This window comes from Chiloscyllium plagiosum, chromosome 7 (genome assembly GCF_004010195.1).
Source record: "Chiloscyllium plagiosum isolate BGI_BamShark_2017 chromosome 7, ASM401019v2, whole genome shotgun sequence".
Lineage (NCBI taxonomy): Eukaryota > Metazoa > Chordata > Chondrichthyes > Orectolobiformes > Hemiscylliidae > Chiloscyllium > Chiloscyllium plagiosum.
Genome location: NC_057716.1, coordinates 1,624,646 through 1,649,827, shown reverse-complemented (window position 1 = coordinate 1,649,827; position 25,182 = coordinate 1,624,646). Strand labels below are relative to the sequence as shown.

At 39.7% G+C, this 25,182-nt stretch overlaps 1 protein-coding gene across 2 annotated transcripts in view; it reads left to right on the top strand.

The window, feature by feature from the left end:
* The window catches only part of LOC122551250 (nuclear envelope integral membrane protein 2-like), a 33,943-nt gene that overhangs the window by 2,128 nt on the left and 6,633 nt on the right, over positions 1–25,182 (top strand). For both annotated transcript variants that reach the window (XM_043692861.1, XM_043692862.1), the window contains exons 3-8: positions 4,431–4,668; positions 10,617–10,689; positions 11,231–11,321; positions 15,546–15,648; positions 16,574–16,799; positions 24,766–24,936. In XM_043692861.1, coding sequence (XP_043548796.1) covers positions 4,431–4,668; positions 10,617–10,689; positions 11,231–11,321; positions 15,546–15,648; positions 16,574–16,799; positions 24,766–24,936 — 902 coding nt within the window. The remainder of the gene's footprint in view (positions 1–4,430; positions 4,669–10,616; positions 10,690–11,230; positions 11,322–15,545; positions 15,649–16,573; positions 16,800–24,765; positions 24,937–25,182) is intronic.

The following is a 25,182-nucleotide window of genomic DNA, read 5'->3' as shown; positions in this document are numbered from 1 at the left end:
AGCCAGCAGCAGTCTCATCCCATCAATGAATAAAAAGAAAAAACAAAGTGTTTAGAGCTATGGTATGTATAGTCATAGAAAATAGAATCAAAAAGATTAATTGTGTTTGAAAGGTACCTGGTTTTTTTTCAGTCAAATAATTATGAATTTAGCATCACTTCTTTCCTATGTGATAACTTAGGGCAGCAAATTATTTGAGTAACTATGTACTCTGATTGCTGTGGTTCATGTATTTGTGTATAAAAGATTCTGATCCCCTTGAGATTGAGGGTAATTAGCTTCTACTCCAATTCGATAGATTTATCAGTCGTCTCAGAATCTAATGCCCAATCTGCAGGTTCTGCCACGTGCATGGAAGTTGGTGCTTGAATGGTCAGGCCCATGACTTTTTGGAGGTTTGTGTGACTGTTCCAGCACCTCAACTTCACCTCTGCATGTTCTTGATGAGAACTCTTGATATGTTTGCTACATTCTCCATTTTGGTTGGTCATCTACCCATTAATTGGTAGATATTTTGATCCTACAGGAATACTTAAAGGATCAGGAGTTTCTACAGATGATCTGAATTGCAATGTCTAAGAGGGTGATGGGGGCAAGTTCAATCAATGCATTCAAGAGGGAGTTTAATTATTATTTTTAAGTCATGAATTTTCAAGGCTGCGGGGAGAAGAAGGGAGAATGGATTGAGGTGAATTGTTTATCCAGTGAGCCAGCACATACATAACGGGTTGACTGCACCTCTTTTGTTATAACCATTCTGTGCAATGACTTGATTAATAATGTTCTCCTGGAAAATTGGCTTAGCCTGACATTATTATAATTGCTTAAATAATCATACGTATAGAATCCCTACAGCAAGGAAGCAGGCCATTTGACCACTGAGTCCACACCCTCCCTCAGAAGATCTTCCAACCTAATGAAGTTATGATTAGATTAGATTAGATTACTTACAGTGTGGAAACAGGCCCTTCGGCCCAACAAGTCCACACCGACCCAACGAAGCACAACACACCCAGACCCATTCCCCTACATTTACCCCTTCCCAAAACACTACGGGCAATTTAGCATGGCTAATTCACCTAACCTGCATGTTTTTGGACTGTGGGAGGAAACCAGAGCACCCGGAGGAAACCCACACAGACACGGAGAGAATATGCAAACTCCACACAGTCAGTCACCTGAGACGGGAACCTAGACCCACCTTATTCCTGTAACCCTGCATTCCACATGGCTAACCCATCTAGCCTACATATCCCTGGACATTGTGAGCAATTTAGCATGGCCAATTCACCTCATCTGCAGAAATTTGGACTGTGGGAGGAAATCCACACACATACAGAACATTCAAACTCCACACAGACATTCACCTGAGGGTGGAATCACACCCAGATCCTTGGCACTGTGAGGCAGCAGTGCTAACCACTGAGCCACCATGCCTTGTAAACTAATGTTTGTCGAATGTAGCAACATTTCTTTTTAGCCTTTTATTTGTTATTTATAGACTCATAGAGATGTACTGCATGGAAACAGACCCTTCGGTCCAACCCATCCATGCCGACCAGATATCCCAACCCAATCTAGTCCCACCTGCCAGCTCCCGGCCCATATCCCTCCAAACCCTTCCTATTCATATACCCATCCAAATGCCTTTTAAATGTTGCAATTGTACCAGCCTCCACCACTTCCTGTGGCAGCTCATTCCATACATGTACCACCCTCTGTGTGAAAAAGTTCCCCCTTAGGTCTCTTTTATATCTTTCCCCTCTCACCCTAAACCTATGCCCTGTAATTCTGGACTCCCCCCACCCCAGGGAAAAGACTTTGCCTATTTATCCTATCCGTGCCCCTCATACTTTTGTAAACCTCTATTAGGTCACCCCTCAGCCTCCGGCGTTCCAGGGAAAACAGCCCCAGCCTGTTCAGCCTCTCCCTATAGCTCAAATCCTCCAACCCTAGCAACATCCTTGTAAATCTTTTGTGAACCCTTTCAATTTTCACAACATCTTCTGATAGGAAGGAGACCAGAATTACACTCAATATTCCAACAGTGGTCTAACCAATGTCCTGTACAGCTGCAACATGACGTCCCAACCCCTGTACTCAATACTCTGACCAATAAAAGAAGGCATACCAAACGCCTTCTTCTCCTCCTATCTACCTGCGACTCCACTTTCAAGAAGCTATGAACCTGCACTCTAAGTTCTCTTTGTTCAGCATACATTAACCACAGTAACTGATGAAATAATATCAAATCCATAAAAATAAGTACACTTAAAATTATTCTTCAGTGTTGTTGATTGTGTCACATTGTGTGCTATACCACTTATGCACTAAGTAACAAATCTCGATAATCCATAATATCTTCAGTACTCCAGATATTATTATAAATTGTGGCAGTGATTGGATCTCTATTGTCTATGGACAATCTACAAGCAACAAACTACTCTGAAATAAAACAAAGAAATGTGATGCTGGTTATCTGAAACAAAGACAAAAACTACTTGAGAATCTCAGGAGATCTGGCAGCATCTGTTGAAAGACAAACAAATTAATGTTTAAAGTCCAGGGACCCTTTGTCAGAACTGCCAATCTCCCTGATGCCCATTGATTCCAGTTTTGCGAAGGCTGTTTGACGCCACACTCAGAGAAATGCAGCCTCGATGTCAAGGGCAACTACTCTTACTTCATCTCTGGAATTCAGCTTGTTTGTCATATTTTAACCAAGGCTACAATGGGGTCAGGACCTGAGAGGCCCTGGCAGAACAGTCAGCAAGGTTATTGCTAAGCAAGTGCTGCTTGATAGAACAGTGCTATCACTTTATTGATGATTGAAGTAGACTGATGGGGCAGTAATTGCCTTGGTTGGATTTGAGACAAAAAAAAACTGCAGATGCTGGAATCCAAAGTAAACAGGCATACACCCAAAACGTCACTTCTCTACCACCTGATGCTGCCTGACTTGCTGTGTTCTTCCAGCCTGTTCCATGTTGTTCTGGTAAGGTACACCAATAACCATTAAACATTTACCCACCCTGTAGAAAATTACCCAGAAACTTCCTGTACAGAAAAAGCAGGACAAACCTAACCTAAGTAGACAGGCAGGAGGCCGAAATACACCCAAAACATCAACTCCTCCATCTCCTGATGCTGCCTGGCTTGCTATGTTTTTCGAGCCTCCTGCCTGTCTACTTAGGTTAGATTTGTCCTGCTTTTTCTGTATAGGAAATTCCTGGGAAATTTTCCACATGGTGGGTAGATATTTAATGGTCACTGGTGTAGCTTACCAGAACAACTTGGCTAGGGACATGGCAATTTCTGGAGCACGTCTTCAATACTATTGCTGGAATGATGTCAGGGCCCCGCAGCCTTTGCAGTAAGAAGTGCCTGCAACCATTTCTTGAAATGATGTGGAGTGAATCAAACTGACTGAAGATTGGTATCTGAGATGCTGGGGACCACTGGAGGAGGCCCGCATTGATCATTCACTAGGCATTTCTGGCTGAAGATTGTTGTGAATGCTTCAGCTTTATCTTTGTATAGTATGCTGGTACAGTAAGTAATTAAGAGAACTAATGGAATATAATCATTTATTTCAAGAGGAATTGAATACAAAAGTATGGAGGTTATGCATCATTTATACAGGGCACTGATATTACCATATCAAGAGTACTGTGCACAGTATTAGTCACCTTATTTAAGGAAGAATATAAATGCATTGGAGGTAGTTCAGAGAAGGTTTACTAAACTAATACCTGGAATGGACGGATTATCTTATGAGAAAAGTTAGACAGGCTAGGCTTGTATCCATTGGAGTTTAGAAAAGTAAGAGTTGACTTGATCGAAACATATAAAATCCTGAAGAGTCTTGATAGTGTAGATGTGGAGAGGATGTTTCCTGTTACTGGTATAATCTAGAAATAGTAATCATTGTTTAGAAATCAGGGTTTGTCCATTTAAAACAGAAATGAGGAGAAAATGTTTTCCTCAGAGTGTCATGAGTCTTTGTAATTCTATCCTTGAAAAGACTGGGGAAGCAGAGTTCTTGAATATTGTTAAGGCAAAGGTAGATGGATTCTTGTTAAGTAAGAGGTTGAAAGGTTATCAGGGTGAGCAGGTATGTGGATTTGAGATTCCAATCAGATCAGGAATGATCTGATCAAATGACCGAAGAGAATTGAGGGGCTGAATGGCCTACTCCTGTTCCTGGTGCATATGTTTGTACGTAATTAATGAAAACTGAAATCAAGGCTGGAAGTAGCTAATCACTAGGTATTTTGTTTGTCTATCTTAGAAGCACAAATTACCCTTTATTTGATTATTTTACTTCTGCACTATATTACAAGCACTAATTTGGAGAGTTTGTTCAGCCTATTGATGAAGTTTCAACAAAAGCATGGTCTAATTTTAAAGCTAATATCTTTTCTTCACAGGTGAATATAAAGAGTTCTGAGTTAATGGAACTTACCTACCCTGCAGAAGAAAGTAGTTTTCATGAACCAGAAACACTGAAAGACTTTATTAAATATTTTTACTATCAAGTTGTATCATCTTCATATTCATCAGCTACTGAATTCATCATAAATATCGAACGCTGTAATAGTAAAACCTGTTTCAAAGTAGAACCAAAGGTGCTTCATGCAAGATACACCATTACTGTAAAAAGGCAACGTAAGTTTTAAGGTTATTTGAGATTTAATCATTCTATTTTGATGTTGCAATATATGAGTTCCAAAATGTAATTTTGATTGAAGCTATATCCATGATTTAAGATTTCTTTAGTTTATCATCTTGCTCAACAGTCTTGTTGAGTTTGGTTGTGGCAACAACTCTGAACATATTTTACTATTAACTCTACTTTTGTCCCTACCCTAGGGAGAGTTTCTTGTCTCCATGCTCCTTGTATCAACTATGAATTGGAAAAGGTGATTCCCATACAAGACAAAATAGTGCATATGTTTTCTATTATTTTTTAAATCCTCTCACAATACTGCCATGGTTCTTTTAATAAAACATACAAAAATATAGAGCTGAGCACATGTTCAAATGAGTTACATTATTTAAGATAGCACTGCACATATCATGCAAAATAGAGCAAAGACTAGATGTGTTAGTATATTGTGTTTAATGAAGTAAAGCATTCCAAGATGCTCCAAATGAGCTTTCTGTGACAAAATATGGCACTCAGCAATATGAGATATTAGGTTAGTTGATTAAATCTTAGTCAATCTTTCAATTCTAGTGGGAACAGGAGTAATACCAGGGGGGCGAAGGGTTGCTGATATTCTACCATTATTATAAATAGTAGAGACAGCAAAACTCAGGGAACATAAAGTGAATCAGCCTAGTATCAATTTTGGGGAATTTATTTGAAAAAATTATGAGACCGAATTAGCTTCCAATTTGAAAAGTGAGGTTTAATCAAGGTGCACGAGCATGGGCTTACTAAAGGTAAGTTATGCTTGACAATGTTGATTGTATTATTTAAATTATTTGAGCTAACTGATCAAGACCATATAGTAAATGTTGTATATGTGGACGTTTGAAAGATATTTGACAAAGTGCAACACAAGAAGCATGGAAGCCCTTGGAATGAAGGTTAAGAAGTTGTATAAATATAGAATTGACTCAGTGACAAAAAGTAGACACTGGTGAGGGGTGAATGTTTTTGAGACTGAGAAATGTTTTGCAGTCATGTTCTCAGAGGGTTATTTGTGGTCATGTTATAATTTTCAACGTATATGAACAACCTGGATCTGGGTGCAGTATTATAAAGTTTGCAGATTATACAAAACTTGACAAAGTCAATGATCACGATGAGTTCAGTTATATGTTTCTGAATAAAAGAAATAGGTTAGCAGATGATGTGAAGTGAAATACTTGGTGAGTAACTAATATAAATAGCATAATAGTGAAAGTGTGGATGAGCAGAGACACCTGGCATTCACAAATCTTTAAAGATAGCATTTGATAAGGTGATTTGTTAATGCGTTAGTTACTTGCGTTTATAAACAGAGGAATATAAAATAAAACAAGATCATGGTAAACTTTATAAATCATTATTTGGGCGTCAACTACCATGTTATAGACCATTGACACTTCAAGAAATATGCAATGGCCTCAGGAAAGGCTTAGAGGATGTTTAACCAGAATCATTTCAAGGATAAGGGACAACAGGTATGAGAAGAAATGGGAAGAGTTGGCTAAGAGGTGATGTAATGAAGTTGTCAAGATGATAAGGTGTTTTCAGAAGGAACATGGGGGATAAAAGTTTTCTCTTGAGTGGGCATTTATCCAAAGTTATCTTTTCAAAATGCCTGGGTAAAGGTCTGGGGGAGATGGAAAGGATATTTTTTTCCAGTTACCAGTATCTGGATCAATCTATTTGGGCTGATTTCAAAAATAATTTTAAAAATGATTTAGATAGGTATTTGTGGAAATCACAGAGTTTAAGACAAAAAGACAATATGAGGTTAAGCATATCTGCTCTTTCCAACTACTCATTCTTCTTTGATCTCTTCCTGGTAAGCCTCCTCCAAACAATTCCTAGAGTATTTGCATCTTTCCTGAGGTGTAAATTGCCCACAACAAGCTTTGATTGATATAATCCTAGCATAGTTTTGTTTTTACTTTATACTCCTTTACAAGCACTGTCACTAATATTCATTTCAAAGCCACCTTGTCAACTCAGTATAGATGTGAGAGGCCAAATAGCTTCCTTCTATGCGCTCAGTTCATATGCCTGTATGCATAGTGTCAAAACTGCAAATTCACACTGAGAAGATCTGTGAATTGATAAACACATCTGTGAAAATTTCAGGAAACTGTGAGGAAATATATTTTTAAACAGGCAAATTTACTGGATAGCAGCAATGCTGGATTTAAACTATGACCACACACCAACCAGTGTATCATGTGGAAGAAGAAGAGAATGCAAGTAACACTCAGTAGGTTAGGCCAAATCTCTGAGGAATGAAACAACTGATGAAAGGTCATTGATTTAAAATATTAGCTGTCATTTTCTCTTTGCAGAGGCTATCTGACCTGCATTTATTCCAGTGCTTTGAGGGCTTTCTTTTTCAGATTTTCAGCATCTACAATACTCTCTTTTGGTGTACTTTATGGACTGGTTCCCAAAAGACAAATTGGGCTAAGTTTTTGGGCTCCCTGCTGGTGTGTTAGAAAGTTAGTGACAAAAAAAAACTACAGATGCTGGAATCCAAGGTAGACAAGCAGGAGGCTGGAAGAATACAGGAAGCCAGGCAGCATCAATGAAACATCAATAGACAATAGGTGCAGGAGTAGGCCATTCTGCCCTTCGAGCCAGGACCACCATTCATTATGATCATGGCTGATCATCCTCAATCAGTATCCTGTTCCTGCCTTATCCCCATAACCCTTGATTCCACTATCCTTAAGAACTCTATCCAACTCTTTCTTGAAAGTATCCAGAGATTTGGCCTCCACAGCCTTCTGGGGCAGAGCATTTCACACACCCACATTCTCTGGGTAAAGAAGTTTCTCCTCAACTCTGTTCTAAATGGCCTACCCCTTATTTTTAAACTGTGTCCTCTGGTTCGGGACTCACTCATCAGCTGAAACATGTTTCCTGCCTCCAGAGTGTCCAATCCTTTAATAATCTTATACGTCTTAATCAGATCCCCTCTCAGTCTTCTAAACTCAAGGGTATACAAGCCCAGTTGCTCCAATCTTTCAACATAAGACAGTCCCGCCATTCTGGGCACCTACGCTGCACTCCCTCAATAGCCAGAATGTCTTTCCTCAAATTTGGAGACCAAAACTGCACACAATATTCCAGGTGCGGTCTCACCAGGGCCCTGTACAGCTGCAGAAGAACCTCTTTGCTTCTATACTCAATTCCTCTTGTTATGAAGACCAGCATGCTATTAGCTTTCTATTAACTTCTCCACCTCCTGACACTACCTAGGCTTGCACTGTTCTTCCAGTGTGTTACAAGGCATCTGCCTCTAAAATGCAGTGTTTGTTCTTCCTATCAGTTTCCCATCTACTCAAACATATCTCCCATTTTACTGAGGTTGGGGTGATATGAGCAGCCATTAAGCCCATTGTATTCCTCATTCTGCTATTTTGTTTAGGATTGGTAAAGCACTCCCTAGGTTAGTAGCCCAACATCTTTTATTGTGCAATCTAATATCAGTCAAGCTCAGGGTTCATGGAGAGAGCAAATTTTTTTTGGGTCCTCTTTGGCTATCAGAAACATCTTCATAGTCTCTTCACTGCAATGTCTGGCTTCTTTTTAATTGTCTCCCAGCAACCAATCCACTCACCCCTCATTGGGGTTTGCCAGTGTGGTCCACCAGTACCCTAAAATTTAGCTTTAAGTCACACTGGATAACGTCTGCTTTGTGTATAGCCTGGCTTCCCACAAAAACAGCCCCCACCACTCAAACCTGGCACTGCAGGGGCAAAGCAGACAATCAGAGTGACCAGCAGTTCTCTAACACGGAACTTCCCTGAAGGGGGTGAAAATTCCCTTTTCTTTCAATTTCAAAAATGTACTTTATTTGTAAAAATATCTTTATATACATAGTTACTAAAGCAGTTGGTTCTGTACATGGCATATGCAGAAACAAACAAACATTGGAGTTTGACTATCCAAATAAATAAACCAAAAGACATTTCTTTCTTATATAAGACTATGTTTACATATTTCTAAGGCATCGGGAGGGTCCAATAACTGAACAGACCCACATTTAACTTCAGCAAGAAAAGCTCACAGTGGTCTTTCCCCACTGCATCTTGGCAGCAGCTGTCTCAAGCTTTAGTGTGCAGCACGTAGACCTGGACCTTGGAATGTGCCCATCGAGGTAAACCCCTTAGCCTGGATGACCAACAAGTTTTCGGCAATCCAAAGAGTGTCTTTCACTGAGCTGATGGTCCTCCAGGGACAGTTGATGTTTGTCTTGATGTGCGTCCCATCCCATAGACCACAGAGTCCTGCATCTTGGAGAATCTCAACTAGTACCGTCACATCTCTCTCCAGACTTCCTTTGCAAAGGCACATTCCAACAGGAGATGTGTGACAATCTCCCTTCCCCTCCCCCTTTTCGAGTGTGGTGCTGCAGAGAGTCTGGTCGTACCTGAAGGATTTGACAAGTAGTCAGATAGTGTCCTTTTTACCACCAGCCAAGTGATGTTTTGGTACATGTCAGAAAATTCTGGTGATGAGATTTTCTGCCAAATGACTTTGTCAGTCTGCTCAGGGAACAACCCAACAGAATCCACCGTCGCCCTTTCTCGCAGGGTCTTGAGGATGCTATGTGTTGACCACTTCCTGATGGACATGTTCCTCTTTGCAAATTTTTTCACGAAGGACAGGTGATATAGAACGGTCAAACTACTTGGAACGTTCCATGGCAATGAGGCCAGTCCCATCTTTCGCAACACTGGGGACAGATAGAACCTCAGTCATTGTGTCACTAAGTGACTGCGTACCAAGGGTCTATGCAGCCACACACAAAGGTGACCATCAAGATGAGGGCAGCTTTGGGTACATTCTTCCCCTCATTCCGAGTTTTGTACATGGTGTCCCTGTGGACGTGGTCCATCTTACACCTCCAGATGAACTGGAAAATGGCTCAGGTGACTGCAGCGGCATAGGTTTTGGGAATGGACTGTGTCTGTGCCATGTACAATAACCGAGAGAATGCCTTACACCTGATGACCAGGTTTTTACTTCCAATGGAGAGGGAGCGGTGCTCCCAAAAGCCCAGTTTCTGTCTCACCTTGACTTCTCCCAACCATACTCCTAGCAGCTTTAGTTAATCTGTCCTGACAGGGAATTGAATAGAGGATCAGTTTGCTCAGTTCCCAAAGAATATGTTGTCTTGGTTTACCTTGGCTCTCAAGACTAGTTCACACTGGCCGTAGATGCTCAAGAGTCTAATGATCCAAGCAGAAAATGGTGACATCATCCATGTACAGGGAGGTTTTGACCTACAGGCCTCCCCTGCCTGGAATAGTTCCCCCTCTCAGGCTCGCATCTTTCCTGATGATCACAGCAAAAGGCTACAAGACACAAACAAGACCGGAGCGAGAGAAGGGTGTGGAAATCCCGCCCCTGACACAGTTATCAGTGTGGCTTTTGCCCGAAACGTCGATTTTGCTGCTCGTCGGGTGCTGCCTGAATTGCTGTGCTCTTCCAGCACCACAGTTATTAGTGCTCCCAGTGTATAATGACTCCAGAACAGGCAGCTTGGGTAGGGTCGTGGAAAGATGAGAATGTGGCGACCTGTATAATCTAGTTTATAGTTTTCTTTCAATTCTTTCCATTTATATTTTGGCGTGCATTTTACAAATAACACCACTGTGCTGCTGGTTCATTTGCAGTGTCCGATGTGTTCATTCATTTGGCTAACTCGTCGATTCCCACCTAGCCATTTCAATTTTTTCTCATGCACTTCTGCAAAGAATTCAGACATTCCTCTTCAGGAAGTACAGTACAGTGCCGACTTTAAAGAAAACAACACTGTATCTCCACAGAAGAAAGAATGCTGGAGGCAGATGCACTTATGTTTAAATAATCAAGTGTGAAAACCTAAACAATTGAGATTTAATATAATCTGTATTTCTTGCAGAATTTGAACTGAAGCTGATTTCTCTGTTTGTGGCTGGAATTATCCTGTTCGTTTATGCAAAATCCATTAGCAGGTACTTGCATCTAATCTTCTTGCAATACTAAATTGTCCACAGTGTAATGGATTCATTAGCTTTAGTTACTCTCATGCAAGTGCTATCCTTATTATCAAACATCTAACACTAAACAAAAAAAGTGATTGATTTCCAATGTTCTTACTCTTTTGTAAATCATTAAAAAGGAAACAGTAATTGGGAAGAAAGATATATTTTTGTGAAGAATTAGATTTGTCACATTGCTCGCTATTTGTATCATATTAAATGGTGTGCATTTCCATGGCTGAAAATATTTAGTTATTTAGTGTTCTGAAATACTGAAGTAAATGCTTATGTGGTAGGGTGGGGCTAAATCAAAGAGTTTCCTGTGATAGATATTTTTGATTGAGCTGCTCAGACATGTTGTGACACACTTCTGAAGCAGGTGGGACCTCCGGCCTAGAGGTAGGGACACTAACACTGTGTCACAGGGGCCCTGGTTTCCTGTAACATGAGTTGTTTCACAAATTATTGCAACCGTAAATCATTATTTGTAAGTAATCTCTCTTTCCTCTTGCAGGAATGAATTATTTCATTATTGTGTAGGGTTTATTCTGGGAATCTTTGCGCCATTAGTTCTCCTTCTTCTCGTGTGTAAAAGAATAATACAAGTAAGGAATTCTTAAAACTCATATCATCTATCTATTCTGTTGTTCTTTCACGTACACTGTTTTCTCAGCAGCATGGATGATCTGGTCCAAATGAACATATGTAATAGAAGCAGGAATGGTACATTTTTCCCTAAAGCCTATGCAGCCATTCAATAAAATCATGGCTAATCTCTTTGTGTTTTGAACTCCACATTCCCATCTACCTCCAATAACCCTTGGTTTCTTTGCATAACAAGAATTTATCAACCTCTGTCTTAAAAATATTCAATGACCCTACCTCACTACTCTCTGAGGCAGTGAGTTCGAAAGCTGCACACACCCTTTGAGAGAAAAAAAATTCTTTGCATTTTTGCCCTGAAAGGGCAACCTCTATTTTAAAACAGTGCCCCCTTGTTTTCACCTGATTCAGAAAAGGAAGCATCCTTTCTGTATCCACCTTGCCACGATTATTCAATATCTTCTATGCTTCACTCTTCTAAACTCCAACAGAAACAGATACAGCCAGTAGACAACCCGTTCATTCCAGGTATCAATCTGATAGGCTTCCTAACCATGACCAATGCATTTCTGTCCTTCCTTTAATAAAGAAATCAAAGTATTCAAGATGCGGTCTCACCAATGCCCTGTACAACTGAAGCATAACATCCTTACTCTTCTGTTCAGTTCCTCTTGTTAATATCTCATTACACTTCTTGATTACTTGCTGTACCTGCAGAGTAACTTTCGTGATTAGTGTACTAGAATATCTAGATCCCTTCACATCATGGGATTCTGCAAACATTCTCCCTTTAAATAATACCCTGCTTTTGTGTTCTTACCATTAAAGCGTACAACTTCACATTTTCCCACATTCTAGTTCATCTACTGGATTTTTGCCTACTCACTCAACCTAGCTATATTTCACTTCAACTTAATTTCATCTTCACAAAGGACTTTCCTATTTATCTTAGTGATGTCTGTTAATTTAGTGACCATGCCTTTGCTCCACTCACCTAAGTCCTTGATACCCGAGGTCAGACCCCTACCTCCTGTTTTCTGCTCCCCAGCCAATCTTGTATCTGTGCTAATATGTGCCTCTATGCCATGACCTTTTGTTTTCTACAATAACCATTGATGTGGCACCTTATCAAATGCTTCTAGATTTATAGTATAATTACAGTTTAATTATCAATTCTGACAATTTCTCCATGACAAGCATTAAGCTAACCAGCCTAATGTTTCCTGCATTTTGCCTCCCTTCCATCTTGAATGGAGGAGTTATATTTGTTACTTTCCGTCCTGATGGAACCTTTCCTGAATTGAGAGAGTTTTAGAAAATTAACACCAATGCATCTATTAGTTCGTTAACTACCTCTTTTAAGAGCCCTGGATGAAGTTCTTCAACATATGGAGATGTGTCAGCCAGAAGTTCCATCAGTTTGCAAGTACCATGTCCCATCGTGATTATAACTTCACTAAGTTCTTTTCTCTCTCGCACCTGCTAATTAATGGCTATTACTGGAATGTTTTTGTATGTTTTTATAGTGAAGACTGAGGCAAAGTATTTGTTCATCCGTCATTTATTAGGTCACACTGCAAAGAGTCATAGAGCTGTACAGCATGGAAACAGACCCTTCGGTCCAACTTGTCCATGCTGACTATGGTATCTTATATTAATCTAATCCCATTTGCCAGCATTTGGCCCTTATCCCTCTAACCCCTTCCTATTCATATATCCATCCAGATGCCTTTTGAATGTTGTAATTGTACCAGCCTCCATCACTTCCTTTTGCAGCTCATTCCATACACACATCACCCTCTGTGTGAAAAGCTCATTCCATACACACATCACCCTCTGTGTGAAAAGTTTGCCCCTTAGGTCCCTTTTAAATGTTTCCCCTCTCACCTTAAAATAATATCCTCTAGTTTTGGACTCCTTTACCCGAGGGAAAAGACCTTGGCTAGTCACCTATCTGTGCCCACCATGATTTTATAGACATCTATAAAGCCATCCCTCAGCCTCCGATGCTGTAGGGAAAATAGCCCCAGCCAATTCAGCCTCTCCCTATAGCTCAAATTCTCCAATCCTGGCAATATCCTTGTAAATCTTCTCTGAATCCTCTCAGGTTTCACAACATCCTTCCTATAGGCAGGAGACCAGAACTGCACACAGTATTCCAAAATGACCTAACCAGTGTCCTGTATAGCTGCAACATGACTTCCCAAGTCTAATACTCAAGCACAACATATGCTGCCTTCAGTGTCCTGTCTACCTGCAACTCTACTGCACATTGTGGCCCTGGTTGAAGGATGTGGTGATTCAGGACAATTCAGTCCCTTGAGACTGTTTGGTATTTAATTAGATCACACCTGTGTTCCAGAACTTGACTGCCAAAAATCTATTAATTGTTTTTGTATTTTGCAATTGACTTATCATTAACAGCCTTTTGATTGAAAAGTGTCAATTTTTACTAGCCTCTTATGTAGAGAGCTGACCCAGATGTGAAAGACCAAGTGGCCTCCTTTTGTTCAATAACTGTTCTATAATTCTATGAAGACGTGCTTACTGACACCACCCTTAACTTTAAAATCAGAAAGAGTCAATTTATGTCTCTAGTGAATACACATGCTATTTATTTTAAATTTAATAAAAGGAAGTATGATTGTCAGAACCTTAAAGTGAGGTATATATTGTATGGCAGTGAGCAATGATGCATGTCCTCATGTGTGGAACTAAAACACATGCTACATAACTGCTACCAGAGCACATGCATCTTAAGTGATCATAAAAATGACTATTTTCAGAGCATGTAGGAGGTGGAAACAAAAGATGTTTCTTATCCAGTTTTGTAGCACGATGACAATTTCAGTGGATTAGAATGTTCCCAATTTTATTGTTTCTGTAATTAGCTATGATCTAATAAGTTAGAACTAATGTTCTCCTCTTCAGATTTTGTCTTAACTTTTACCTGAATTGTTCCTGACTTCAGTCTTCATTTTGTCTGTCTCAAGTGGAGGGTTTGAGCTATATGAGATTCTGAATAGGCTGGGGCTTTTTTCCAGGAATCGTCTGAGGCTGAGGGATGACTTTATAGAGGTTTGTATAATCATGAGGAGTATGGTAAGGGTGAGTAGCTAAGGTATTTTTCCCTGGGTACAGAAGTCCAAAACTATGGGACATAGGTTTAAGATGAGAGAGGAAAGGTTTAAAAGGGACCTGAGGGGCAATTTCTTCACACACAGGGTGGTGCATGTATGCCAGATGAGATGGTGAAGGTTGGTACAATTAGAATATTTAAAATGTATCTGGATGGGTACATGAATATGTACCCATCCAGATCTGTTCCATGCTCTGGAACTGTTTCATAGTAGTGACTCCACCTGAAACCAGGAAAAGCAAGTTCAAGTGAATTAAAACCAACTTAAGTCAAAAGGGAACACACTGTGCAGTGCACCAATTAGTTTTATCAGTCAACTGGAAAGCATCTTCATCTTGGGGCTTTGACTTTGAATATTTTGTATGCAAATATTTTCTTGTCAGTCGTAATAACATTGGTGTTATTTTTTTGAAATGTTTTCTGCTTGATCAGTCTGCAATTAAAATGTCATCAAGCTGTGTGGAGGGAAGAAGTAGTCTCACAGCTGGTTGAAGGAGATCAGCCACAGATTTCACCTGTACTTAGTTAATTTTACAAATAGGAGCTGATAGTCTTTAAGAAAAGTAATGGTTTATTCAAGCAGGATGTACTTAATACATATCAGACATTAAACGTACAGAACAACCTTAGTTATCTGAATGTCAATTATCCAAACAAGATCTCAAAGTCCTGTAAGAACGTTATCCGACCAATTGGTTATCCGAACAAAGTACTCCCCGCCTGTGGGATAATCAAGGTTGTTCTGTAATCTGTAGTTCAGAATTGCATTGCAGTAACTCTGTTTTATGCAGCTTTAATATACATAAGTTTCTCCTGTTGTTTTCTATTTGTACCATATGTTTGTTTTTAATTTAAAATATTTACTAGTGTATTATTTTTCTTATAGGCATCTTGTAGTTTTCTGGGACTCTGAGGAATGGTATTAAGCTTAAAGTATATTGTTTAATTTTTTCAGAAATTGATTTGTTCTTTGCTATATATTGATAGTGGAGGGGAATGTATGTGATGGAAAGATACATAAATGGACATAATGTTAATTCAGTTATTCTTTTCCATTTAATACTATTTATACAATTTTGTTTTATAGAGAAGCACTTTTTTGTTGCTGATGATTGCAAGTTTTTCAACCTCAGCGTTTCTGATTTATTCATGTGTTATAAATCAGTCTCAATACAGGAAATATTTATATGGTAAGTAGAGTTATAATATTATTGGTTAATTAGTAGGACAGAATTTGAGTATTACTGTAAAGGCACTTTGTCAAACGTTTTGTTTTGCATTTGTCAGGGCAATTTTCAAGAACATCAATAAAGGGGAAAACCAGCAATTATAGTATGAGTATGCTGGTTGATTGGCAAGGTGGACTCTGGTAGAGATGTTGCCATGAGAATGCAGCAGTTAATGGTGATTGACAGGTAACTGCCAGGCTTTGTTTAGCTTTCAAACCTGGCAGGATGAGTCTGGTCAGGGCTTTGCCCTGAAATTTGAACCAGCAGGTGGCTACTGCCTATGTTATTGTGTAAAAGCAGGTGTACATATTCTTTCTGTTCATGATAAACAAAGCCCAGTGCATTAATGAATGCAACTTCCAGTGCTGGCAGCAGCATCCCGTTAGTGGTGAACACCACTCATGTTGCTACTGCCTAGTAGCAGTGTGAAACAGGTAGCTTCACCTGTAAGTTTTGCATTTATACTTAAAAGATAGTTGATAATGAAATATATTGTATTACTTAGTTCTGTAGAAATTAATAATTGCCGGTTTAAAAAAAAGCATAGGGACCCGTCTTGCAAGACAAAGGGCTGCATTCTGTCCTTGTGCCTTTTTTGAATTTAAAAAAGGCCAATATTTCTTTAGTTGAAATGTTGTCATGAAGAATGTACCAGTCAATATCCTTTTCTTATGCAGAATAAATTATTGCTAACTTTGAAATTTGATATTCTCTCTCTGTCTTGATGACTGCAAGATGAAAATCCATTTTTTTCAGCAAGATCTTCTATTAATTCCTTTGTTATGCTAACTTCTTAATGGGACTGTGTCAGTTAATCAGTCTAAAATTGATCAGATCGTCATCCAGTTCTAATTTTTTTCTGTTTCTTCTACCTTGCCCTTAACAGGTTACCTTTTTGTGGTTAGTTGTCTTAGTTACGTTATTTTCAAAAGGCATAAGCCGTTGTCAGATGAACATAGTATAACTCTGCTCTCCTGGACCCTACAGTTGGTTGCCACAGTATTGATATACTGTGGTGTTACATTCAGTCAGTGTGCTTATGCTGTCATTGTAATTCTCTTGTGTGGAAGCAACCTTCACCACCCAATTAATTTGATCCGCTACATTTACAGGTTAGTGTTTATTTAATGTCTTGCTTTCAGTTGTTTGATATTACTGCATGTGAAAATGTGTAAATAAATTCATTCAATGGGTAGAAATGTCAACTGGTTTTTACAGAGTATTGTAGTTTGAACGTACATGCAGGAATAATTATATTTGTGTTAATTCTATGTATTGGTTGAATTCAAGGGATGCTTTCATGTAATTCACTTAATGTAAAATAAATAATTATTCCCTTTCTATGATGTATTTCCATCTGTATTCCCTGGAGGCATTGACACACTCAATAATAAATGATCTCACAGGTGTGGGTTCCATTCAGTATCTTGTGTAAGTGTGAACCTTACACTGAGTGTTAACTTGCAATTTGATCAAGCCTAAGGCTATCCTCACTAAGGATTGTTTGTCAGTTACTTTTGCTGCAATACTCTGTGTTCATATATTCATACAAACATCAAGTGCATCTGTCAATAAAATGAATTTCATGGGATTTCTAATGCATGCCCAAAGCTTCATAAAGTCACAGTTGAGTACATATAGATAAGTCTTCCAGTAGATGGTGCTCTGATACAAGTAAAACTGAAGTGAACAAAGTAAAACTAGTATCAACAAAACAATATTTCATTGCAAATAACCAGCTCTGAGACATCCAAAAAAATCATGAAGCACAATCTGCTTATTGAGATTTAAATTGATATTATTGTGACGGATTGGCATGTTGAAAAAAGGGAGTGTACCTATGACTCATACTGTATAAACTGGTTGTAATAGGCACAGCAGGCAGGCGCGATATATGCTTTCTGTGTTGAATTAGCTTTTTCATTTATTTGCTGTTTAATTTGACTTTATTGCTGTTTCAAACCCACCCAATAGGTCTACATTTCCGCCCATTGTCCTGCTACATTAAGAAAGTTTATTCATTGACACATTCTCCAGCTAATTGGATTAAATGTGCACGTTTACATCCCATTCCCCCTCCCCCCTGCAGGGATATTTGCCCCTCCCTGATTTGAAACAGAAAAAAAGTGTTCTTTCCAAATTTCTGTCGAAGTTGTATACTGCATCGCCATGCAGCAATTTAAAAACTATCATGCACTGAAATAAACAAGTTACTCTCAGCTCTGTGAAAGGTCAAACCACCAACCCCACCCTCAGCACAAAGACCATTTGCAGGGAACATTGGTTCCATCACGGTAGCAAATTCAAATGTTTTGTCAGGAAACGTTAAAAACAAAGCTCAGAACAAAAAATAAATTTGCTTCTCGCATATAGATGGCATATTTGCTGAAACCCAAGTTGTAAATATGCTGGTGATTTTACCGTCTTTCCTCTCCTCACCAATACAGTCCATTTTTTTGGCCCTCCTTGTGACCAATTGCATATTATAACTACAATTATAACTATTTTTACTCTTACCACCACGAGATGATTCTGTGATCTGAAGACAATGGGGAAGATGGAAAAATTGATAGTTTTCCTGTCTCAATGTGCAAAACAACATTATTGAAAAGTGTTTAACACAGAAATGAGGCTGGGATCAGACATAAGTGCCCAGTTGGGAAGATGGCATTGTTGCCAGTGTGCTGATCTGGTTGAGCTTCCTATCTGTATACTTTTCAATACAATATATGAACACAAAAATGCTGGAAATATTCACCGGTTTAGGCAACATCTGTGGAGAGAGGTGCAGTTAGTTTCTCAGGTTGCTTAAAATTCTAACAACACATCTGAGATCTTCTTGGAAGAGAGCAGAGGATGCTGCAAAGTATTTTGGGAAAGGTCAAGTGTTAATCAGGAAGATTAAAGATCACTGAAAGGAGGGCACTGATCATCAAGTGAGGTTATGGATGAGATTGGGCAAGACCAAGGTCATTGGACGTGAGCGAGTGGAAGTGGGCTTTGTAGTCCTGGATCTTAATGACTGTCGAAGAACCCATTCACCCATAAGGCACAGGTTTTTTTTTAGTTTCAAGATCAGATCATCATGAGAGGGTGCTTCTTTTCTGGGGTCATGACCTCTGTTGAAGTTTTGAGTGTGCTGTACCATTGCTCCTGAAGCCTTGGTTGGAGAAGCAATAGTAAAGAGGACGGATAGGGCCAGCTAACTTAAACATTGGGACCAGATTCTGACTATGGTCAGAAGAGAGCAGGCAAGGGACCAGTCTTGCACAGATTAGTGGCATTTCCCAGAGTCTGCTCCGGCCTTAAATGTCTGAAGATGCCAGAAAAGAAGAATCAGTGATTGCTGAGAATGTCTACAGAGTAAGTAGCTAGCATGTGTGTATGTTAATTTTTATTTAGTCTTACATGGGATATGATTTTCTGATTCAGTATGCGGATGTACCTACTAGAGAAAGTGCAAAATTTGACTATCTCTTGGGAAATAAGGCAGGGCAGGTGACTGAGGTGTCAGTGGGGGAGCACTTTAGGGCCAGTGACCATAATTCTATTAGATTTAAAATAGTGATGGAAAAGGATAGACCAGATCTAAAAGTTGGAGTTCTAAATTGGCGAAAGGCCAATTTTGACGGTATTAGGCAAGAACTTTCAAAAGCTGATTGGGGGCAGATGTTCGCAACTAAAGGGACAGCTGGAAAATGGGAAGCCTTCAGAAATGACATATCCAGAGAAAGTATATTCCTGTTAGGGTGAAAGGAAAGGCTGGTAGGTATAGGGAATGCTGGATGATGAAAGAAATTGAGGGTTTGGTTAAGAAAAAAAAGGAAGCATATGTCAGGTATAGACAGGGTAGATTGAGTGAATCCTTAGAATATAAAGGCAGTAGGAGTGTACTTAAGAGGAAAATCAGAAGGGCAAAAAGAGGATATGAGATAGTTTGACAAATAGAGTTAAGGAGAATCCAAAGGGTTTTTACAAATACGTTAAGGACAAAAGGGTAACTAGGGAGAAAATAGGGCACCTCAAAGATCAGCAAAATGGCCTTTGTGTGGAGCCGCAGAAAATGGGGGAGGTACTAAACGAGTATTTTGCATTAGTATTTACTGTGGAAAAAGACATGGACGATGTAAAATGTAGGGAAATAGATGGGGATATCTTGAAAAATGTCCATATTACAGACGAGGAAGTGCTGGATGTCTTGAAATGCATAAAGGTGGATAAATCCCCAAGACCTGATCAGGTGTATCCTAGAACTCTGTGGGAAGCTAGAGAAGTGATTGCTGGGCCTCTTGCTAAGATATTTGTATCATCAATAGTCACAGATGAGGTGCCAGAAGATTGGAGGTTGGCTAATGTGGTGCCATTATTTAAGAAGGGTGGTAAGGACAAGCCAGGGAACTATAGACCAGTGAGCCTGATGTCGGTGGTGGGCAAGTTGTTGGAGGGAATCCTGAGGGACAGGATATACGTGTATTTGGAAAGGCAAAGACAGATGACGGATAGTCAACATGGCCTTGTCCGTGGGAAATCATGTCTCACAAACTTGATTGAGTTTTTTGAAGAAGTAACAAAGAGGATTGATGAGGGCAGAGCGGTAGATGTGATCTATATGGACTTCAGGAAGGCGTTCAACAAGGTTCCCCATGGGAGACTGGTTAGCAAGGTTAAATCTCACTACAGAACTGGCTCAAAAGTAGAAGACGTAGAAGCGGTGGTGGAGGGTTGTTTTTCAGACTGGAGGCCAGTGACCAGTGGAGTGCCACAGGATCGGTGCTGAGACCTCTACTTTTCATCATTTACATAAATGTTTGGATGCGAGCATAAAAGATATAGTTAGTAAGTTTGCAGATGACACCAAAATTGGAGGTGTAGTGTACAGGGAAGAAGGCTACCTCGGATTACAACAGGATCTTGATCAGATGGGCCAATGGGCTGAGAAGTGGCAGATGGAGTTTAAGTCAGATAAATGTGAGGTGCTGCATTTTGGGAAAGCAAATCTTAGGACTTATAAACTTAATGATAAGGTCTTAGGGAGTGTTTTGAACAAAGACACCTTGGAGTGCAGGTTCATAGCTCCTTGAAAGTGGAGTCGTAGATAGGTAGGATAGTGAAGAAGACATTTGGTATGCTTTCCTTTATTGGTCAAAGTATTGAGTACAGGAGTTGGGAGGTCATGTTGCGGCTGTACAGGACATTGCTTAGGCCACTGTTGGAATATTGCATGCAATTCTGGTCTTCCTATCGGAAAGATGTTGTGAAACTTGAAAGGGTTCAGAAAAGATTTACAAGGATGTTGCCAAGGTTGGAGAATTTGAACTATAGGGAGAGGCTGAACAGGCTCAGGCTGTTTTCCCTGCAGCGTTGGAGGCTGAGGGGTGACCTTATAGAGGTTTACAAAATTATGAGAGGCATGGATAGGGTAAATAGGCAAAGTCTTTTCCCTGGGGTCGGATTGTCCAGAACTAGACGGCATAGGTTTAGGGTGAGAGGGGAAAGATATAAAGAGACCTGAGGGGCAACGTTTTCACGCAGAGGGTGGTACGTGTATGGAATGAGCTGCCAGAGGAAGTGGTGGAGGCTGGTACAATTGCAACATTTAAAAGGATGGGTATATGAATAGGAAAGGTTTAGAGGGATGTGGACCGGGTGCTGGGGCAGGTGGGATTAGATTGGGTAGGGATATCTGGCATGGATGAGTTGGACCGAAGAGTCTGTTTCCATGCTGTACATCTCTATGACTCTATTTGTTGCCCAATTGCCCGTGATCTGAGTTGCTTCCAGGCCATAACAGTTCAGTACCAACCATTTGCCTAGATATTTGAAGTTATATGTAGGCCAGACCAGGTGAGAATGGCAGACATCCTTCCTGAAAGGCCATCAGTGAACTAGATGGGTTCTTTCAGCAATCAACAATGGTTTCATTTTTGCCATTGCTGAGACTAGCTTTCATTCCAGATTTACTAATTTAATTTTAAAACCTCCCGGTTGCCATGATGGAATTCGAACCTGAGATCTCACAAGATAAGCCTGGCTTTTGCTAACATAATTGAGCTAATCCCAATATGCCACCACCTGCCCCAGGAAGACTTGCAGTCCTTTGGAATAGGGGTGGGCTGGAGAAGAGTGTTCAGTATCAATGGCTTTAAAAATCACTACAACCTTAAACTTCTCCATCAATGTCTCTTTCCAAGGCTCCAGTATGGAATCTCATAGACAGCCACACATCACTGCAACAAAGCTGTGAGAAATGTCCTCTTTAAGGGCTAGAGAGTTTGTAAAATTCAGAATGGATACAGAAAGCCAGGCCCAAAGACATGTGCTGGGGAAGTTGTATTAGACAAATTAATGGGGCTAAAGGCAGATAAGTTCCCTGGCCCTCAGAGCTTGTATCCTAGGATCCTAAAGAAGTTGCTACAGAAATAGTGGATGTATTGGTTGTAATTTTCCAAAAATCGTTGGATTCTGCAGAAGCACCAGAGAGAGGGTTAGAAAACTGCTAATGTGACACTCTTATTCTAAAAGGGAGGGAGGCAAAAGTGGTAACTATAGGCAGATTTGCCTAACATCTATTCTTAGAAACGTATTGGAATCAGTTTATAAGGAAATAATAAAATATTTGGAAAATCAATCTAATCAAGTAAAGTCAACATGCCTTCTAGAAAGGGACTAATGTGTCTGCCCAATTTATTACAGATTTTTGAGGAAGTCTCAACCAGAATGGATAGAGGGGAACTAATAGATGAGTTGTATTTGGACTTCCAGAAGGTGTTTGATAAGGTATTTCGCAAAAGATATAGGACTCCATGATGTTGGAGGTAGCATACTGTTATGGATAGAGAATTGGCTTATAAACAGGAAACTGAAAGTGAATGTAAAGAAACCTCTTTTCCAGGTTGGTGACCCATGACCCCTGGGTGCCATAGGGATCAGTGTTGGGACCACAACTGTTTACAGTATATATTAATGACTTGGAGGAAGGAAGTGAATGTACTGCAGCCAAATTTGCAGATGACAGAAAAATAAGTAGATTGTGAGAGGGATGCACATTGTTTACAGAAAGATATTGATAGGTTAAATTAGTGGGCAAAAAATTGGCAAATGGAATATAATGTGGGAAAATGTGAACTTACTTATTCAGGAAGGGAGAACAAAAGAACAGTATTATTGCAGAAAAACTGCAGAAAGTTGCAACATAAAAAGGGATTTGGGGGCACTAGTGCATAAAACAAAGAAAGCTAGCACAAAGGTACAGCAAGTAATCAGGCTAATGGAATGTTAACCCTTATTTCAAGGGATTGGAATATAAAAATAGAGAATTCTTACTGCAACTGTACAAGGTGCTGATGGACTATGAGCAGCTTAAGTTCCCTTATTTAAGGGAAGATATAATTTCATTGGAGGCAGTTCAGAGTAGGCTCTGTAGGATGATCCCTGGTATGGAGGGATTGTCTTATAAGCAAAGGTTAAACAAGTTGGGATTCTGCTCACTGTAGTTTAGAAGAATGAGAGCTGATCTCATTGAAACATACAGGACCCTAAGGGGCTTGAAGGGTAAATGCTGAGATCATGTTTTCCCTCATGGGAGAGTAAGACCCGAGGGCATGGTCTCAGAATAAAGGACTGCCAATTTAAAACTGAAATGAGGAGGAATTTCTTCTGTCACAATTGAGAGTATTTGGAACTCCTTGCCACCAAGCTATGGGAAAGAGTCCTTGTGTATATTTAAGGCTGTGTTAGACAGATTCTTGATCAGTAGGGGAATCAGGGATTATGGGCAAAGACCAGGAAAGTGGACATGAGGAATGTTGAATCAGTCATGATCCTATTAGCTGACAGAGTAAGCTTGAGGGCTGATTGGACTAATCCTGTTCCTTTTTTTTAATTGTGTTTTATGGACATTGTGAGTTTCCCATATATATTGTGATCCAAGCTCAATGGGTAAAACTCCAACCTTTATACATTGTAAAGGGTTGCAATTTATTGAGGTGAATTTCTTGTTTGAACACAGGAGACATAGCTCCAGATGTGGATTTCTATCTCTAATAGAGGTGTCCATAGTGCATACGTTATTCAGCACTCCCAGGAGCCTACCCCAACTCCCCTTCTAGGCCCACTGTCATGGACCAGGTCAGACCCCCTCAAAACATTTCAATAAAGTAGCCCAGACCCTAACTTTGTTAGTTGTTTTAAGCAGGTGTAAGGTGGATATTCCAGGAGGGATGCAGTTGGTCAAAATATGCAGTTTTAAACAAAACACAATTTATTTACAAGATTACGGAATGAAACACTAACAAAAGAGAACAGAATACTGAATAACCTAACCTACCTGAAAATCCAATAGATTATACCAATTTAATGATGGTACCAATCTCCAGATTATACCAATCTCCACAAACATCCCTGGGCACAGAAGGTAAAATCAAACACTGGTTCTTAGAGGAGAGACTTCAGAGAGAGAGTACCAGCCTGGACCTACTTCTTTGGGTCTAGCAGCTTTTTCCACACTACTGCTAAGAACCACACCAAACCAAACCAGAGAAAAGTTGAATTGGGAGAACTGGCCACTCACCTTTCATTGTACAAGTGTTTTTTTTAAATTGAAAGCCTTCTGCCTGAGGCAGTATCTATTAGCTATAGTCAAATTGGCCCTGAAACCCTTCAACCCCGGTCTTTTCAGAGTCTGTGTCTTTTACGAACTTTCTGAAAAAAAAAGCCAAGGACAGCATAACCTTGTTAAAGGAGCAGCATCGTCACACCACATCAATGACTTCTGGGTGATACAGGTCACCTTCTATGACCTGTTTTTTGCCACTGGTCAGGAACCTTTGAATTCTATCTGTGACATGTTATAATTAATCCCACCATTTCATAAGGGCTACTTTAGAGCAGGCCATCATTGTTAAAAATGAAATTGGGCTCCCTAAATAGCCTTCAAGAAGCTCTCTAATATCTGTGTCAAATGTTACCAGGATTTAACTTGCATCTTTCATGTTGTACTATGTAGCACAGCAGGAGGGTTGCTAACCATGTTTAGTTGCAGCAGAAAGACAGCTTCTCAATTGTTCTTTGTAATTGCAGAAAAATGAAACAATTATTTAAAAAACAAGAAGTTCGCTTCTTCACTGAAGAGGAGTACAAGGAACAAAGTGAAGTGGCAACTATAAAGGCTCTTGAGGATCTCCGTAGATACTGCAAGAATCAGGATTTTCCTACATGGGAAGTCATATCTAAAGTCAGTTCTCCAAAAAGGTAAGTAGTATCATATCATTGTCCCTCTAAAAGAAGTTATTTGTCTTAATCATGTATTTTTATGTACAGCCAGATGGGCATTCACTTGCGCATAAGAAATACGAGCAGAAGTAGGGCATTCCTCCCTTTAAGCCTGCCTTCCCAACTGTTTTTGTATTGTCAACAATGTGACCCCTTCCAAATCATTAATATAGACAGTAAAAAATGTTGGAGCACTGTATTAGTTACGTCTTTCCAACCTGAAAA